Source organism: Physella acuta, unplaced genomic scaffold (assembly GCF_028476545.2).
Source record: "Physella acuta isolate Inbredline_101_S28 unplaced genomic scaffold, ASM2847654v3 ptg000423l, whole genome shotgun sequence".
NCBI classification, from domain to species: Eukaryota; Metazoa; Mollusca; class Gastropoda; family Physidae; genus Physella; species Physella acuta.
Genome location: NW_026731942.1, coordinates 1 through 19,729, shown reverse-complemented (window position 1 = coordinate 19,729; position 19,729 = coordinate 1). Strand labels below are relative to the sequence as shown.

The following is a 19,729-nucleotide window of genomic DNA, read 5'->3' as shown; positions in this document are numbered from 1 at the left end:
AATATGATGTATTGCCGTTTGTCAACTTGTTATGCGCCAGCTGGCCCGTTGACTCTTTATTTCAGCCAGCTTTTCTTTTCTGGGTATGCTTTCATAGCTTTTGTCGTACCAAGAACACACTACAAGGCAGCATTTGTTTGATTTTGGAGTTGTCTCACCTAGATGGGTTGTCGACCCTACCCCCTCCCCCCTCCTTCTCTCTCTCCCCCCCCTCCCTCTCCCCCCCCCCCCCCTCCCAGTCTTTTGACGCTACTGTTCAAGCCATTAACTAGCTGAAGCCGTCTCAACTTCTTTCAACAACCACCGTCTTTTTTTGTAATTTATTAAAATAAATTTAAAATAAACAAGCTGACGACTGCACACTGGTGTTAATCAGATTGTTGTACCGACTGGCATTTTGTGTACAAAACATGTACACAATTTTTAAACTTGACATTTTGACTAACTGAATACGTTTTTATTTCCCGCTATTGGTAACATTTTCCTAACCAAAACGGAGACTTAGCACTACCCGTTGGTCGCTAACGGCCTCATCGGGAATGTTCCTTGATTCATGCGTAGCTCTATACAACAAGTCACTAACGGCCTCAACTAGAATGTTCCTGGATTGATACGTAGCTCTATACAAGCCACTAGCAGTCTCATATAGATTCTAGGATATTCTTTGATTGACGCTTAGCAACACACAAGCCTCATCTGGCACTTCTGGCTTTATTGTGAATGTTAATACGTAGCTCTACACAAAAGCCACTGCCAGCCTCATCTAGAATGTTCCTAGACTGATGCATGACTCTACACATAGGCCACTGCCGGCCTCATCTAGAATGTTCCTTGACTGCTGCATGACTCTACACATAGGCCACTGCCGGCCTCATCTAGAATGTTCCTTGACTGATGCATGGCTCTACACATAGGCCACTGCCGGCCTCATCTAGAATGTTCCTTGACTGCTGCATGACTCTGCACATAGGCCACTGCCGGCCCCATCTAGAATGTTCTTTGACTGCTGCATGACTCTGCACATACGCCACTGCCGGCCTCATCTAGAATGTTCCTTGACTGCTGCATGACTCCACACATAGGCCACTGCCGGCCTAATCTAGAATGTTCCTTGACTGCTGCATGACTCTACACATAGGCCACTGCCGGCCTAATCTAGAATGTTCCTTGACTGCTGCACGACTCTACACATAGGCCACTGCCGGCCTAATCTAGAATGTTCCTTGACTGCTGCACGACTCTACACATAGGCCACTGCCGGCCTAATCTAGAATGTTCCTTGACTGCTGCACGACTCTACACATAGGCCACTAAGGGCCTGGGCTGCTTGTTGTGTTTCTTGACGGACGCTTGCCACCCGTGGCTCTCCAAAGCCTCATCTAGAATGTTCATTGATTGAAGCATGACTCTACACATAGGCCACTGCTGGCCTCATCTAGAATGTTCCATGACTCTACACATAGGCCACTAAGGGCCTGGGCTGCTTGTTATGTTTCTTGATGGACGCCTGCCACCCGTGGCTCTCCAAAGCCTCATCTAGGTCACTGAGCACGCGACCTATTTCCGCGCTGTACGACCGGATGCTGTCTACCCCACTGCTGTTCGAATCGTTATCGTTGCTGGGAGTTTCCGTCGATTTGATTTCGCCTTCTAGGTAAACGATCTCTTTGGAATCTGTGTCTGTTACTATAATGCTGTGTTTGTTTGATTTCAAAGTGTTGGTTTTGGTTTGTGTTTCGGCCGCTGGTTTGATTTCGCCGTTGTTTTGAGTTTTTGGTTGCTGGTTTGAGTTTGATGCATTGTCATTTTTGTTGGGATGAACTGTTGATTTCGTAACAGGTTTTTGTTCTATATTCGCTGTATTTGAAAGTTGCGGTTGGAAAGTTTGTGAGTTTGACGAGTTTGGGTATCTCTGGACCGCTGTTTTGTCTCCGTCGAAGTTTGGTTGAGGTTTTTTGGTGGCTGTTGATTTGATTTCAGGGTTGTTTGGAGCGAGCGGGGCTAGCGATGGTTTGAAGTTAGAGCTGACTTGTTGGTTGTTTGTGTTTTGGTGTACATTGATATTACCGGTGACGTAAGGCGGGTACGTTTTGGTAGGGAGTTGTGGCGGAACCGTTGGAGAAAGCTGAGGTCGTTGACCCTCGACAGGACCTTTTCTTCTAATGTTAGTCGCGCGTTGAAAGTTTTGGTTTTGGTTAGTTGCTTGTTGGTTTGGATTAGAAGCGTATCCATGCTGGGAAGCATGGGACGCCATACTCTCTTCGTAATCAGGGGTCGGCGTTCGTCTTTTCACGCCGTCTGCTGATGTATTGTTACCATGGAAACCACGATCCGCTTCCTGCGTCTCGTTGTGGTACCACCTCAGAGGACCGAATTCAAGACCCTCCTGCAAGGATGTGCTGAGGACCTTGGGGGTGTAGGCCTGTAGGAATTTAATTTCTTTATTCTTACGGCCTAAACTTTTAGTCCTATCCGCGTAGGCGGGGACTTTCTGTTTCGTATGAAAATTGTCCCAGTAGGTCTGTTCCGTTTCCTCGTTGCCTTCTAAATCCGGGTAATTAAAGCTGACTCCGCTATCGTAGTGACTCTCTTTTTCGTCTTTTTTCAGCCCCACGATTCTCCTCTTCTCCGATTTGTTATCGTTCGATGCCGACGTCACTTCCGTCACCAGAATCCAGTTGGGGTCGCCCTTCCCGCGCCCGAGCGAATCCTCTTCCGGTCTCGTCACGTGACTCTCGGTAGTCTCGCTTGAGAACGAGATCTTCCGCTCCAAAAGTTCGACCTGGCTGTTGGTGGACTGGGGACTGCCCGGTGGGTGGTGCTCGGATGACGTCACCCGGGGGCTGGGTCCTCTGGAGGTGGTGCCGGACACGGACCGGATGTCGACCAGGTCCTTGACGTGACCGTTCTGTGCCGGAGGGTACACCTCCACCTGCACCTTGGTGCTGCCGTGTGATGACGCCGGTTGATGTGGGATGTATAAAGCCGGATCGCCGGTTAGATCCGGTACCTGCCATTAAAAACATATGGTTAGATGAATGCTGTTTCAAATTTAAGTTTGCTGTAGATTATTTAATGTGTGTGCATTTTACGCGCATGCGTACGAATGCTACTATACAGATATATTTTAAATGTCATTTATTTTAATAATGTAAGCTGCTAAGAACGAGTACTATGAAAGCGAAAGAAATGATGTTTGGTTTTATATTTTACACATAACGAAAACTTAGTTGTGAAATAAATGACATTAAGGTTAACAAAGTATATGGGACGGGGTGGTCGGATGGTAGAGCGTTCGACTGATAACCCGAAGTTCTCTAATTCAGGTCCCGCGCTCTAGTTCGTCTCTGAGTCCACCCAGCTCTGATAGGTATACAGTAAAAAGCGGCTAGACAGTGCTGATCACGCTATCCCTTTTATCTACCGTGGCCACTGAAACAGGTGAACTCTACTTCACCTACACCCATGAACCGGAGGGGTCGAAATGTACTTTAAAAAAAAATCAAACTCAAATAGAATACATTAACATTTCAGCTGACCACTACATCCACGGTGTATTTATAGAACACCGACTAGTTTTACCTGTAGGTTAATCGTGTTGCAGAACATGACCTACTCACAACGAGTAAATATGATGTTCTCACCTTGTTCTGCATGTATTTTTTCCATTCATCGTAGTCTGCTATATGGTACGGTTTTTGGACATCCGGTACGTCAGCCAGACCTGGTACTGGTCAGGTTAGAACAAAAAACAACACGTTAACATTTAATAAACTAGCATCAAGACAGTGGCAGAGGCGTAGCGAAGGGGGGGGGGGGCAGGGGGTAGATATGTCCCCGGGCGCTGACCTTAGGGGGCGCCAAAATGGGTTGGAAAAACAAAGTAAAATTTCATTTTAGCTGCATTGTTGCTCTATAACTATAAATATAAAAATATATGAGAGGGGGTGCAAATCGAAAGTTTGAGGGGGGGGGGGGGGGGGGGGGTGGTGCAAATTGAAAGATCGAGGGGGGGGGAAGGGTTGGTGCAAATCGAAAATTCAAGGGGGGGGGGGGGGTGCAAATCGAAAATAATCCCGAGGGGTGCGCCAAATTGAAAGTTTGTCCCCGGGCGCCGAGAAGGGTCGCTACGCCTCTGGGCAGTGGCGTAGCTAGGATTTTCGGGCCCCTATTTTCCTCGAGTTCCCTATACCTTGCTTACGCTGGATTTACGGTAGCTAAGCCACTGCGTCAAGGCCAGATGTGTTGAGGGGGGGGGGGGGGAGGGCGTGGTCTAAGCGGTAGAGCGCTAGGCTGCTAACTCGACATAGCACATTTGGTTAAAATTAAAGCTACTTCGTACTTTGAACTGTAAGAAGCAATTTTTTATTGTCTTTTATAAATCCGCTGTTGCCGATTAAAAATAAACCAAAATGTTAAGGAATGTTAAGGAATTGTTTAAAGGTTTTTTCCGAATGCAAGAAGCTCATAATAAACTTACCATGAGAGGGACCGTAATGTTGATCGTATATGAACTCGGCCACTGCGCTATGAGGGTGATCGGCCTTTAAGTCAGCCTAAAAAAACATAATCTAATATTGAAAAAAAAAACTGATTCCTTTTAAAAATTTAATGTACAAAGCTAAACACAGTAAACTATTTTTTTTTTTCTGTATATAAATTATCTACAATAAAAATGGCTTCTTACCTTTATTTTCCTGAGTAAAGAATCAACCTGAAAATTTTTTTACAAAGTAGAATTAATACACATTTTGTCTAGGACGGAATAGCCATTGTAAACACTGTGGTACACTACAATGAAATAGGTAGAATCTATAGATATAATTCTCTTCATGGAGGGACCATGTGGGACAAGACGACGAAGCCCCCCCCCCCCCTTCCCTCGCTCTTCAGGCATGCTCAACAGACCATATCGATACCACCCCCACCTCCACCATTCTGGTGAGCTGTGGTTCACGCCAAATGTTTACAACCGTAGAGCCGGGTCGAATTACTGAATGATATTAGGGGCAGATAATTTAGTTTTTAAACGATTCGAAACTAAGGGGAGGTAATAACAAGTTCTGCTCGATCTTTTCATTGTAAACTGTCGTCACGTGGGGGGGTGGTGGGGGGGGGGTCTAAGGGAGGGTGAGGATAATCGTCCTTCACGCGCTACTGATAGTGTTTTAAAGCAACATATTTTCAGTCGCAGAATTGGTGGTGTGGAATTCACAAATTTTGAATTGCTGAAAAGCAGAAATTAAATAAATAGCGACGGCAGGGTCAGCTCATAATACATACTTTACGGAAAATTTCAAAGATTACATCATTAAAACATGGGTTCATCCAATTAAAAAAACTAATTAGCTTTATTGAAGAATTTATGTCAATAGAAGATTTAAATATGAAGCAGCTCGAAACTGTACACAGTAAGGTTTCAATATTGTTATTGATTGGCTTTTAATCTTATTGCTAAAAATTTGGAAGTTTTATCCTAACATGTCCAATTTTATTAGCGAGATTTGAATATTGTTTTCTATAATATATTATAAAGGTATAATTTAATTATTCTCTTCCCTTTCAGTACTATTTAGATGTACAAATCATAAAAAAATAAGATAAGAGTTATCTCCCATTATCGATACACCTTTCGAAAAAAATCTATCTATATATATAATTCTCTTCTGGAAGCCGTTAGAAAACAAGCTGCAAGCGCCTCCTTGCAGTCCCTTCTCTTTCTCTCTATCACTATCACTACCACCCCCACCCCCACATTATCTGGTGAGCTGTGGTCACGCTAAATGTTTACAAAGCTAAATGTTTACAAATCGTAGATCCGGGTTTCTATTAGGGGCAGATAATTTAATTCGATTTTAAACTTACAGGAGGTAACTAAGAAATAACTAAGAGGAGGCTGCTTTCACGGGGGGGGGGGGGGGGGGGGTCGGGGTTAGGGGAAAGGGGGGGGTAGTGTTTTAAAGCAAATTTTTTTCAGTGGCAGCATTGGTACTGTCGAATTCACAAATTATTAGCAATTACTGAAAAGTAGAAAATAAAACAACTAAATAGCGGCGTATGATACACCGCGGGTCGGCTCGTATATTAAATTTACAGTTGGCTACAAAATAACTGGACGCCATTGTTACAATCTTCACCCGCTTGATAAAACACATGGACATAACGATGTTTGAACTGTAATCTTTTAATACGCCCGTACACCGAGTTATACTGTAAGCCATCTTGTAAACTTACATCGATATATCTCAGCCTCCATTCTTGTATTTCTTTCCTAAGATCGTCAAATTCAAGACCGTCTCCATTAGTGTTCTAGTAGAATAAAACATGGGTGACATAAGATCTCTAAAACCTAGGTTAGGAGTTTGTAATATTTTTTTTTTAAACATCTCACGCTAATAAACAAAATATGTTATTTTATTATTTGTATTTAAAAAATATAACAACAGCAACGTTTTTGTTTCGAAAAAAATAGGATGGAATTGCATTTGTTAATTAAGATAGCGTGCTTAATTAGCAAATTATTAGGCTTATTCTCTTATTATTGACGATTAGATTAAGTTACCTCTTGTAGAAGGGTATACTGAACAACTAACCACTAGATTAAGTTACCTCTTGTAGATGTGTATACTGACTAACTGACCACTAGATTAAGTTACCACTTGAAGACGGGTATACTGACCACTAGATTAAGTTACCTCTTGTAGATGTGTATACTGACCAACTGACCACTAGATTAAGTTACCTCTTGTAGATGTGTACTACTGACCAACTGACCACTAGATTAAGTTACCACATGAAGACAGGTAAACTGACCAACTGACCAACTGACCACTAGATTAAGTTACCTCTTGTGGACAGATATACTGACCAACTGACCACTAGATTAAGTTACCTCTTGTAGTTGGATACACTGACCAACTGACCAACTGACCACTAGATTAAGTTACCTCTTGTAAACGGATGTACCAACTGACCACTAGATTAAGTTACCTCTTGTAGTTGGATACACTGACCAACTGACCAACTGACCACTAGATTAAGTTACCTCTTGTAAACGGATGTACCAACTGACCACTAGATTAAGTTACCTCTTGTAAACGGGTCAAATCCAGTCCCGCCTCCTCCATCTCATATTGTAGAAACACGCGCATGTTGGCGGAGCGGCACAGGTTGAGGATGGTGTTGAGCAGCCTCAGACAGCTCACCTACATCACAGATCATGCACGTGTAGACATCAGACATCAAATAACAAAAACTCAAGTCAAAATTATGGCAGTTCATTGTGTGAGGTTCATTTATGTAGATCGATAAAAATAATTTTTAAAATGTTTTTTTTTTTAAATGTACTTTTATAACTTGATGGCTTCTTTCTTTATTTCATATTTGTATTGTTTTGAAATGTATCTAAAACTTATTGTTTTTTTAAAGCCTAATAATGTCTGGAAAAAAATGTGTTTTATTTCGAAAATATATTGTGAGATGTTACAACTCACATCAAATGCTTGTCAACTAACATTAAAAAAATGAACAGTAAATTATCGTTTAAGAACTGTTAAGAACATTTAGGTTGTACAGCTGAAATAGTCAACCTTTTACGGCTTAGTCATTCGATGTTTAACAGACAAAACATGTCAGATTTTAAAGAACATCAGAAAAACAAGTGAGAGTAAAGTCCATTAGAGATTCAGCACTTTACTGTGATAGCTTGTTTTGTGAACCCAACCTGAAAGAGAACATGGGAGACGCCCCTGGTGTACATCATGTTGACTAGGATCTTGAAGCGGGTGCTCTCAGCGAAGTGGATCCTCATGGATGTGAAGGCGTCCAGAACCTTGTCCACTGAAGTTGGGCCGGTCAGTATCAGGGTCAGGATCTGAGAAGATGTAACGTTCTTGTCTTAGATACAACGGTGCTAATTATGTTGTTTTAAATGTGTATGCATAAATTCGTGTAAAATATCGTATAAGTAAGGCGTATAAATAAGTAAGAACTCAAGAAAAAAGAGTTCAGAGGTGTTTCTATAGGGAGAGGGGGGGGGGGTGGGTGGAGCTCAGAGGTGTTTCTGTAGACTAGGGAGGGGGCTCGCTAGATAGGCCCCTGTGTCATTAACAAGGCCTAGATGGAAAGAACATCATACATCTCACTCACATTATCACATAACACGCATACATATTTGCCTGAATGTATTCTTAAGACATCTTTCTGTTTGTGTTTATGAATATGTGAATGCGATTTCATTTTGAGACGTTTATTGGTGATAGGGGGATGTTTCATCCCCTTCACTAATAGGGCTGGTAAGTAGGTCACCAACCAGTTCTATGGCTCATACAGTGTTTATTGAGCCGTAGAACTAGTTGGTGACCTACTTACCAGCCCTATTCACTACACGGGATGGGGGTGATGTGGCTGAGAGGGCAATGACTGTTATATACATAGCTCCCAGGAGAAGATAATTAACCACTTACTTCTAATGCTGTGATTCTAGACCGTGAGTAGTTGCTCATCAGACACGTGACGACCGTATACAGGCCTGGGTTGTATTCGAGGATCTCTTCAACAGCTGACTGTGGAATGTGACTCCAGTCATAAACGGAATATATTTTAAGTCAAAGTCATGTACGATTCAAGTCATAATTTGGATAGTTACTTTCATGTCATATTTGCAAACAGTGACAAAGTGGAACAGGACACGCTAAATGTGGAAACGACGTGGTCAAACGGTAGGGCGCTGTTGTCATACCGAAAGTGTTGAGTTCGGAACCCATGACCGCCGGCACTCGCCCGCCCATCACGAGCAAGGATGCAGTGTTTCTTTAAGACTTTTTTCTCCGGGGGGGGGGGGGGTGCACTTGAAATTTTTGGGAGACGGTCTAAATGTTACTTGGGTGGGTGGGGTAGGGGTGGAGTTGTGCACCCCCCACCCCCTCCAAAAAGACAGATGAAAGAAACACAAAATACCTACTGGTGACAAAGGAAAGAGGAATGTTCGAATCCCCATCCCTATCCGACAACGTTTTCAATCACAACAGAGAAAAAAGAGAGAGAGAGAGAAAGAGGGAGATAGTCACTAAATGCGACACAACACTCTTGTAACACTATCACAATCAGAGTTTCTTCCAGGCATCTCTTCAGGGGGGCTTTGCGCCCCCCCCCCCCCCCCCCCACCCCCGAAATTTTTTTACCGCCCCTTGAAGGAAATGAAATTTATATAATTTATATAGAAAATATATACTTTTAACAGTGTCCGCCCCCCCCCCCCCGAAGAAAGTCTACCGCCCCCGAAAATTTCAAGTGCCCCCCCCCCCCCCCCCGGAGAAAAAAGTCTGGAAGAAACACTGATCACAATAGGTCATCGGAATCAATTACTGTTTTTTTTTGTTTTTTTAATTTTCTCTAGATTTAATACTAGTAATTGTTTACTTTATTGCCTTTACGCAATTACTAGTATGTTTTAATTTATATCGATATTAATATGTTTTTGTTATAAACTTAACCTCGCACTTACCCTTATCCTTAAAGTGTATTTAATACATAGAAGACAGTCTTGCTCATCAACCTGAAAAAAACACATTGGTATTCACATAATTTTTATCATTTTATATATAGAGTCATAAATGATAAAATTATGGTTTAAGATATTTAAGGGCCTTCTCCATTTTAGAACTACAGACGTTGTTATTGTCCAACTAATTCATTGATAGCACAAAAAATATTTTTATACATATTCTATACCCTATATGAACTCAAACGCCAAACGGCAGATTGGATTTAGTTGAAAGTTAATCCAGTTGGGTAATGCAAAGTTACGGGGTTGTGTTGACCGCGTTTGTTCTTGGATTATGGTTAGAAATATGTTAAATAGCATACCCAACATGGTTTTAGGGAAATGGATATGGGTTAAGTTAGGGTTATGTTTAGGGTTAGAGCTAGCTAAAGCATGGATTTCGGTAACGGCTACATTTCGATTTAGCTGTTCATTATTTTATGATTGAAAAGTTAAGTTTCCGTTGATGGTTAGGTAAAGGCTTAGGGCAGGGGACTCCAAACTTTTCAGTCCGAGGGCCGCATTTACTATCAAATTTCAGTTCGGGGACCAGTTTCTTCCAGGCATGTCTTTGATTTTTCTGAGCAAATTTATTCAGCAATCAACAACAAACGATTTTTCCTTGGACAAAAAGAATTCCGCGGGCCGGATGAGAGGACCTCGCGGGCCGCATCCGGCCCGCGGGCCGTAGTTTGGAGACCCCTGGCTTAGGGCATTAGGATTTGGCCCACCACCAGGGTTTGGGTAGTAGTACAAGTGACTTTTCCGTGGATGGTTAGGGCTGGGGTAACGATACAAGTGACGTTTCCGTGGATGGTTAGGGCTGGGGTAACGATACAAGTGACTTTTCCGTAGATGGTTAGGGCTGGGGTAACGATACAAGTGACGTTTCCGTGGTTAGATTTAAGGCAAGTGGTACAAAGGATACTTCAGTAGAAAGGTTACGGTTAATGTAGAAACACAAGTAAAGTTTCCGTTGATGGTTAGAATTAGGGTAGTGATACAATTGGAGGTTAGGATAGGGTTAGGGTAGTGATACAATTAGAGGTTAGGGTAGGGTTAGGGTAGTGATACAATTGGAGGTTAGGGTAGGGTTAGGGTAGGGTTCATCATCATCCCTTTGTGGCCCCTGGGGAGCAAAGGGCTGCAACCACACATCTCCATCAGACTCGGTTTTGGTTTGCTCCCTTTATATGTGCCCATTTTAGCCCAGGTGTTTTCGCCTCTTCTTCAACCGTTCTTCTCCATGTATTCCTTGGCCGGCCCACCCTACTTTTTCCCTGGGAATTCCAGTCCAAAGCGTGCTTTGCGATGTTTTCTTTTTCTTTTCATAATATGTGTCCGATCCATCCATAGGGTAGGGTTAGGGTAGTGATAAAATTGGAGGTTAGGGTAGGGTTAGGGTAGTGATAAAATTGGAGGTTAGGGAAGGGTTAGGGTAGTGATAAAATTGGAGGTTAGGGTAGGGTTAGGGTGGTGATAAAATTGGAGGTTAGGGTAGGGTTAGGGTGGTGATAAAATTGGAGGTTAGGGTAGGGTTAGGGTAGTGATAAAATTGGAGGTTAGGGTAGGGTTAGGGTGGTGATAAAATTGGAGGTTAGGGTAGGGTTAGGGTGGTGATAAAATTGGAGGTTAGGGTAGGGTTAGGGCAGGGGTCGGCAACCTGCGGCTCGCGAGCCGCATGCGGCTCTTTTGATATCAACATGCGGCTCTCCAGCTCCTTGCACAAATACTAATAATCTTAATGAAAAAATAAAATATTTGAAATAAAAAATTTTAGTGGCTCTTTAAAACCAGAAAAAAATTGAAAATTGTAACTTTTGGCTCTTCCGCTTCAAAAGGTTGCCGACCCCTGGGTTAGGGTGGTGATAAAATTGGAGGTTAGGGTAGGGTTAGGGTAGTGATAAAATTGGAGGTTAGGGTAGGGTTAGGGTGGTGATAAAATTGAAGGTTAGGGTAGGGTTAGGGTAGTGATAAAATTGGAGTTTAGGGTAGGGTTAGGGTAGTGATAAAATTGGAGGTTAGGGTAGGGTTAGGGTGGTGATAAAATTGGCGGTTAGGGTAGGGTTAGGGTAGTAATAAAATTGGAGGTTAGGGTAGGGTTAGGGTGGTGATAAAATTGGAGGTTAGGGTAGGGTTAGGTTAGTGATAAAATTGGAGGTTAGGGTAGGGTTAGGGTGGTGATAAAATTGGAGGTTAGGGTAGGGTTAGGGTAGTGATAAAATTGGAGGTTAGGGTAGGGTTAGGGTAGTGATAAAATTGGAGGTTAGGGTAGGGTTAGGGTAGTGATAAAATTGGAGGTTAGGGTAGGGTTAGGGTAGTGATAAAATTGGAGGTTAGGGTAGGGTTAGGGTAGTGATAAAATTGGAGGTTAGGGTAGGGTTAGGGTAGTGATAAAATTGGAGGTTAGGGTAGGGTTAGGGTAGTGATAAAATTGGAGGTTAGGGTAGGGTTAGGGTAGTGATAAAATTGGAGGTTATGGTAGGGTTCGGGTAGTGATAAAATTGGAGGTTAGGGTAGGGTTAGGGTAGTGATAAAATTGGAGGTTAGGGTAGGGTTAGGGTAGTGATAAAATTGGAGGTTAGGGTAGGGTTAGGGTAGTGATAAAATTGGAGGTTAGGGTAGGGTTAGGGTAGTGATAAAATTGGAGGTTAGGGTAGGGTTAGGGTAGTGATAAAATTGGAGGTTAGGGTAGGGTTAGGGTAGTGATAAAATTGGAGGTTAGGGTAGGGTTAGGGTAGTGATAAAATTGGAGGTTAGGGTAGGGTTAGGGTAGTGATAAAATTGGAGGTTAGGGTAGGGTTAGGGTGGTGATACAATTGGAGGTTAGGGTAGGGTTAGGGTAGTGATAAAATTGGAGGTTAGGGTAGGGTTAGGGTGGTGATAAAATTGGAGGTTTGGGTAGGGTTAGGGTAGTTACAGACGTGACGTTACTGGGGACACTCACCATATTCTTCTTGTATTCGTCCATCCTCAACGTCCCCTTGGGTGCCGCCCGGGGGGTGGTTGCTGTGGGGTTGGAGGACAAAGCCTGGAGGTTTTTCAGCAGAGTGAGCAGGAGTCTCAGACCGTTGTTTGGCGCTCTCACAAAGTCCTCCACGAAACTGGAATTATGAGCAGACGGGAATTAATTTGAAATGTATTTGTTAAATATTTGACTGATTGCTTGCATGCAATACGCGTTGAATGAGAAATACAATATATTAATATCATGGGACGGGTGCCGAAAAGACACTTGCCGAATGAGACAATATTATCCGAAACGCTAATTAAAAAAAAAGTCTTCGGGCAAGGGACTGTCGGGAAAAAGAGGCTTTTGAGTAATCATCCCTTCATGCGTATGTCTGATTAGGGGAAAATTCTGTTAGGGGAAAAACGAAGAAGTTTATTCGGGGGAAAAAGGAAGACGTCTATTCGGGGAAAAGGAAGAAGTCTATTCGGGGAAAAAGGAATACATCTATTCAGGGAAAAAGGAAGAAGTCTATTCGTGGAAAAAGGAATACGACTATTCAGGGAAAAAGGAAGATGTCTATTCGGGGAAAAAGGAAGACGTCTATTCAGGGAAAAAGGAAGACGTCTATTCGGGGAAAAAGGAATACGTCTATTCAGGGAAAAAGGAAGAATTCTATTCGGGGGAAAAAGGAAGACGTCTATTCAGGGAAAAAGGAAGAAGTCTATTCGAGGGGAAAAGGAAGTAGTCTATTCGGGAAAAAAGGAAGATGTCTAATCAGGTAAAAAGAAAGTAGTCTTTTCGGGGAGAAAGGAAGAAGTCTATTCGGGGGGAAAAGGAAGAAGTCTATTCGGGAAAAAAGGAAGTAGTCTATTCGGGGGAAAAGATTTCAGGCATTCTGGCATATATCTATTAGATATTTCTCGCTGACTTATCACAGACGGCAATCACGCACCAAATTATTCCGAACATTCATTAAAACTATAAAACTATTATTAGACATTTAACACAATTATTTTCTACAACTGCAAAAAATGCGGAAAATAAAAGGCCAGTACATCACAATAGACTTGATAATGTATTGCTGTTCAAGTCGGCCATTTTGCTAGTACATTATCAGAAAACATGAATCGCCACATTATCAGAAAACATGAATCGCCACTCAGTTTAGTATTAACTTGTAGTGCAGTCGCTCATTGCTAAATCGGGTAACTGGTGTAAAATTTGTATGATTTGGATAAGAGAGTTAGCGAGGAATATAAGAAAGAGGGTATGTTGTTTTTTTTTTACGTGTGCTATAAAGTTGATATTATGTTTGCTGATTAAGTTTTCATCTGTAATTAAATTAATTAGTCTGCCTTACAAATATCTTTTTTTTTTACAAGCAACTTGAATAGCGTTGAGCGTATTGCAGAAAATTGTATTGGCAATGTGACCTTGCTGCGGAGGCTGTTTTTTTCAGGCCACTCTTTGGGGGGGGGGGGGGGGGGGGTGTGGGGGACTTCTACGTCCCCCTCCCATCCGTCCCTGAATTAAAGATAATTCAAACAGAAAGTATATACTTTTACCAGTGTCAACCCCCCCCCCCCCTTCCTGGAAAATATAGTATAATCCCCCTAAAATTTCAAGTGCACCCCCGCCCCGGAAAAAAAAATGTCTGAAAGAAACACGGTGTGGAAGTTGTATACTATTGTCTAAATCACGAAGACTGATGTTCTACATTTTGACATTTGAGAAGAAATGAAATATAAACTCACGTGAATTCACTTTTGTAACAATTACAAAAATTTTAAAAGTGCAAACTGTTTGCAACGAAATATACAATTTTGACAAAACAATCCCTTCTAGGGCGCCATCCCAAGGTGGGGGGGGGGGGGCGCAAAAAAAATGTAATCGTTATTATCAAAAAGTACCTCATAATTAAAAACTTTGAATATCTTTTATAAAACTATAGATGGTAATTTAGAAGGAGTAGCAATCTATTTCGGCGCCCAGGACTAACTATCATTTTTGCACCCCCACCCCATAATAAATATAAATCAATTAATTCGCGATAGTGAAAATGCAACCCCACCTCCCTAATTTGGAAAGATCGGGGCGCTTTTTACCAGTTACATTGCCTTTTTATTTTGGTGTCACATAATTGATGTAGAAAACGATTTAAAAAGTTCGTAATTTAAATTTCGAACATTTCAAACGGTTATCAAATTTTAATGTTGATTTAGTGATCGCTCCAGCGCATGACGGGGCGTTCGAAAACACGTGCAATTTTGTTTTTTAATAGGGCTTGTAAGTCTCGTTTTCTCTGACTTTAAATTAGAAATCCAGACTTTCTTCCAGGCATCTCTTCGGGGGGGGGGGGGGGGGCCAGGGCCCCCCGAAAATTTTTTACCGCCCCCCCCCCGAACGAAATGAAATTTATATAATTTATATAGAAAATATATACTTTTAACAGTGTCCGCCCCCCCCCCCCCGAAAAAAGTCTACCGCCCCCCCCCCCCCCCCGAAAATTTCAAGTGCCCCCCCGGAGAAAAAAGTCTGGAAGAAACACTGTAGAAATATGTCCTGGTGTATATAGTTTTGTAATGACGGAGTTTGTTGTTGATATGGTTTCGTAGGTATAAAGTAAGTATCGAAGTGTTAAAGTATCGTTATTTTTATTTGGCTGTTGTGTAGTTGAAGGTTGAGTGGGATCTGATTGGTAGTAGAGAGATGAGAATGTAGGTGATGAGGTATCGTTGTTCTGGAGTTCGGGAGTATCGAGCCTTGCAGTATTAGAGTATCGAAGTGTGATGACTGTTATCGTGAAGTAGTAGGTCCAGTTAAATCTTTGTTGATTGGGAGTATCATTTGTGGAGCTTGGTGAAGTTAAGTGAGTTATTGTCGTAGTTCTGGAGAATCGAGTCTAGTTATGTTTAGGTATTGAAGTTCGATATGTGAAGTAAATGTAGTTAAGTATATTGAGTAATCGAGTTTATCTTAAGTTAGAAGATTTCAATTCAGGACAGAATACACTACAAAGGTAGGCGTTCTCTTACTGAAAAAAAAAAGTTTTTTTAGGAATCTATATTAACACTTTTAAAGTGTTAATATATAATATTATATAGATCTAGGCTAATTTTCATAAGCAACCCTAAACTTTATTATTTTAAAAGTTAATATTAGTTTTTATATTTCATCAACAATATGGCAACGTCTTAATTAAACAGTTACCCGTATTTAAGTTTATAAAAGGCGTCCCTTTATTTAAGGGATCCAAAAATTTACTATATGATTGTGAGGAACTTACTGCAATAATATGTTTGTCATCAAAATTGACTAGATAAATGTTATAATAAAACTACCGTGTTTAGACTTTCAAACAAAACCTACAGTCCATTGGTAAAATACATTCTTTTGCTATGGTTACATAGTTAATATAAAAGATTTGGTATAATCATTACGTGATGAAACTTAAAGCGTTTTGTTGTGTTTTTTCAGACATATCTTAGTTACACTTGGTTAATTTTACTTGGTTAAAGTTATTTCCCTTGAATAGAATTTGGTATTTGGATTTCCAAATGGGAGATAATTCGTTGCTCATAACATTAATTTCAAATTTTTGCACCTTAATTTAAGTTGACCGCTTACTTATAAATATAACTTGTAAGTTATTATTTGCTATTGTAAAAGTTATATAGAGCAGAAGCTCTAAACAAAATGGTTTGGTAGGTTTTCTTGCATTAAAAAAAATTAAAAAAAAAAATAAAAAAATACAACAGCAGCCCTTGTAGATTGCAATACTTAAATGTTAGTCGACATACAACAAATGAGTCTAAAATCGTCTTAGTCTTAAATTAATAATCTAATTAATTGAGCGTCTTTTTCATATTTTTCACCCGCTCCTGAAGGATGCATATACAAAAATTGTAGGCTGAAATCTATAACATTTGTAAACTTTTATTTTTCAAAAACAAAAAAACAAGTTAATTAAAAAGTCTATTGACATATAAGCGCAATTTTCTTATGTTATCTAAAAATAGCTCTGTCGTAGCGTAAATCAAGAGCAGGGTTAGTAAAACCATTGGTTAGTCATTAAAACGTTTTTTATTAATATTTTTTCAGTATTTTACATGTTTTATTTACAATAGAGTAACATGACTAAAAACCATAGCGCGCCTAGCTACCGAACGTGATGTCGCAGCCATTGAACGTGATGGCGCAGCTATTGAACGTGATGACGCGTGTGGTGTGGTTGGATAAAATGCCTACTAATTCGGTCCAAATTTTAATTAATTCAAAAAAATTTTTGTGAACGAACGAAAGGATATTTTTGAAAACTTTCTTCGGCAATATTTTTCTAAATTATGGCAGGAATCGATTGGTACATGTTTCAAGTCGCTAAGTGGTCTGGTTGTCGAGATATGGGTAAAAAACTGCATTTTTTCGAGGTTTTTTGGCTTTTCCGGGATATCCATGAAAGAAACCCGGAATTTTTTTGGCCTATGTTCATCCTGGTAACTTGCTTAACATATTTGCTTTTGGAACTAGTCCTCGATATTGCTTCGTTGAGGAGGAGATACGACTTAAAGCTGCGGACACACATCCATCCATTCCCAGAAATGGACGAGTTAATAAACGCAATTCTCCAGAATGGAAATTGCGCTAAAAATCATTACATAATCACACAATATAGACATTTTACAATTATAGCTAAAGAGAGTCAAGCTTAAAACAGGTAAGTTCCTTTCTGGAACTCACATTTGAACTGTGTTTTTTCCCGTGTTTTTTTTCAGACTTTTTTCTCCCGGGAGGGGGGGGGGGACTTGAAATTTTCTAAGGGGGGGGGGGGGGAGGAGGAGGCTATGTCGTAAAGTACAAAGTAGACTCGTGGACTTAGCAACAATTTCAATAGAATGTGATTACGCTTGCAAACAGGAACTGAAGGAATTAGTAAAAACTTCTGCGACGAAGGAGGCAAGTGAAATTTTATTTTGATGTCTACTTATAACGTGCAGAGGCGTAGCGAAGGGGGGGGGGGGCGGGGGTGCAGACCGCACCGGGTGACACCATTAAGGGGGTGATGGTGACACCAAGGCAAAAAATAGCAAAATATGTAGAGAAAAATTTGAGGGGGGGGGGGTGCAAATCGAAAGTTTCAGGGAGGGGGGGGGGGGGGGAGCAAATCGAAAATTTGAAAGTTTGTCCCCGGTAAGGGTCGCTACGCCTCTGGGAGGTGACACCATTAAATGCCGCACCGGGTGACACCCGACCTCGATACGTGATAACCACTGATAACGTGTTTGCAATTAATAATATATTAATTGTTAATATGTCACTTATAAATAATAGTTTTCTTATACATAATATGTTTTAGTAATTAATTTGTGTGAAAGGGGGGGGCGTTTTAATAAGTTTTGCCTAGGGCGCTAAATAACCTGGCGCCGGCACGGGGTATAAAAATTTAAATGTCAAAAATTGGTTTGTCATTTGTTGAAGTAATAGGTACTTAAGCATTATTTACGCGAAAGTTCGGTACTGGATTGCGCAGAATGATCTAACGAGGCTTTATTCGGACTAGCAATGTAGGAAAATATCTAAAGCTTCAGTGTAGAATGCAATCACCAAAACAAGACTGACGCCATTTTATGTTTAGTACTTCACGCCTGGTAAAGTCAATGTGACCTTGACCTTCGTATTTGACCCCCTAGTACAGTCAATACGACCTTGACCCCCCACATTGTTTGTACAGTATTTATCGTCCAGTATAGGCATTGTGACCGAGACTGTATTTTTTTGCCTGCCGTGTTTGGAATGTACAGTCCTTTAATCGAGTTGTCCTGTCAAATGTTTTCTAGTAGGGGTTCTAGGCTAAGGATGTACAGTGTTTCTTCCAGACTTTTTTCTCCGGGGGGGCATTTGAAATTTTCGGGGGGGCGGTAAACTTTCTTCGGGGGGGCGGACACTGTTAAAAGTATATATTTTCTATATAAATTATATAATTTCATTTCGTTCGGGGGGGGGGGGGGCGGTAAAAATTTTTCGGGGGGGGCTTTGCCCCCCCGAAGAGATGCCTGGAAGAAACTCTGAGGATGTATAGTAGAGGAGATAAAGAACAACCTTGTCTAACTGATTTATGTATGTGAAATGCGCTTGTAACACTGTTGTTTATTAATAATTGGCTAGCTTTTTTTTTTTTTTTTTTTTTTCTTTTGTTTTTTTTTATTGGCCTCAGACATGTAATTTACAGCGTCAGTTTGCCTTGCATGCTCGCTTTAGTATTACAGTTTTCATCATCGGCTTGTGAGGACTGATACAGATTTACAATAGTAATACTTCTTTCTTATTGTAGCCTACTTTCATTAATTTAAGATGGTTTACTTATACATAGATCTAATACAAAACGTCTAATTACAATTTTATTTAAAAAAAAACAACTGAAAATGTAAATGTGTAATTAAATGATGATTCAAGCGATTTTTTTTATAGACGTGGTGGGCTGAGGGGGGGGGGGGTGCGGGTTTTTTTTTAAGCAGAGCTGAAATAAATGTGGGATTACAGAAAATTAAAATGATACAAAATTTAAGCAACCGGAAAAGTGATGTTATTACAATGAGACAACAGCTGAGACACATCAAATAAAACATTCTGTCCCTTTCAAACATCTATATCTATAGCAGTCCTCCCGCATTTTGTTATTTTTTTTTTTTATTTTTTTAAATTTTTTTTTTTTTTAATTTTTAAATATCCTTTTATTTTCATATAAATAAATCAGCATAAACAAATGTGTGTGTGTGTGCGTTAGTCTGTAATATAATTCAAACATTTACAAAAAAAATTTCATAACATGAACTAAAAGATGAACAATGATTTGTCTATCAAAGCATTCCAATGAAGGTAATTAGAAATAAAGACATACAAAAAATTTGTATTTTTATCACGATAGTCTTAAATGTTTGTACAGTTTTGTTGGGAATTTGTTACAATATATATAGCGTGAGAAATTACTGAAGAAAATAAAAGCTCGTGATATAATGCAGCGAAAGCTCTTGAGTTAGTAAATCGTGAATGTAACATTCACAGATGTAAAGATACACTATTTATGACAACTAACTGTTTTCATTTTAAGCCAGTAACTCATACAATAATTGAAAAGTGTAAAATATAAATCATTATACAAATCTTCATACACAAATTATTTTTATTATAACACTGTAATAAAAATTAATTATTATCAGTTTAATTTTTTTAATGAC

General features: G+C 40.4%; 2 protein-coding genes and 1 long non-coding RNA gene across 3 annotated transcripts; all 3 read right to left on the bottom strand.

Moving 5' to 3' along the window:
- Positions 1–1,453: 1,453 nt before the first annotated feature.
- Positions 1,454–4,308, bottom strand: LOC131942747 (uncharacterized). Its single transcript, XM_059302665.1, has 3 exons — positions 4,302–4,308; positions 3,645–3,730; positions 1,454–3,010 (listed from the first exon to the last, which is right to left on the bottom strand). The coding sequence occupies exons 1-3, from the start codon at positions 4,306–4,308 to the stop codon at positions 1,454–1,456; spliced, it is 1,650 nt and encodes a 549-aa protein (XP_059158648.1).
- Positions 4,309–4,480: 172 nt separating this feature from the next.
- On the bottom strand, positions 4,481–6,311 carry LOC131942744 (uncharacterized). The gene is made up of 3 exons (XR_009386807.1): positions 6,235–6,311; positions 4,688–4,714; positions 4,481–4,556 (listed from the first exon to the last, which is right to left on the bottom strand). It is a non-coding gene; the product is annotated as an uncharacterized LOC131942744 (long non-coding RNA).
- A 768-nt stretch (positions 6,312–7,079) lies between these two features.
- LOC131942743 (formin-like protein 1) lies at positions 7,080–12,648 on the bottom strand (the record flags this gene model as incomplete). The annotated part of the gene is made up of 5 exons (XM_059302661.1): positions 7,080–7,205; positions 7,724–7,873; positions 8,466–8,564; positions 9,506–9,556; positions 12,492–12,648. Coding segments are annotated over 5 exons (583 nt in total), but the record flags the coding sequence as incomplete, so codon positions are not given.
- Positions 12,649–19,729: the final 7,081 nt, after the last annotated feature.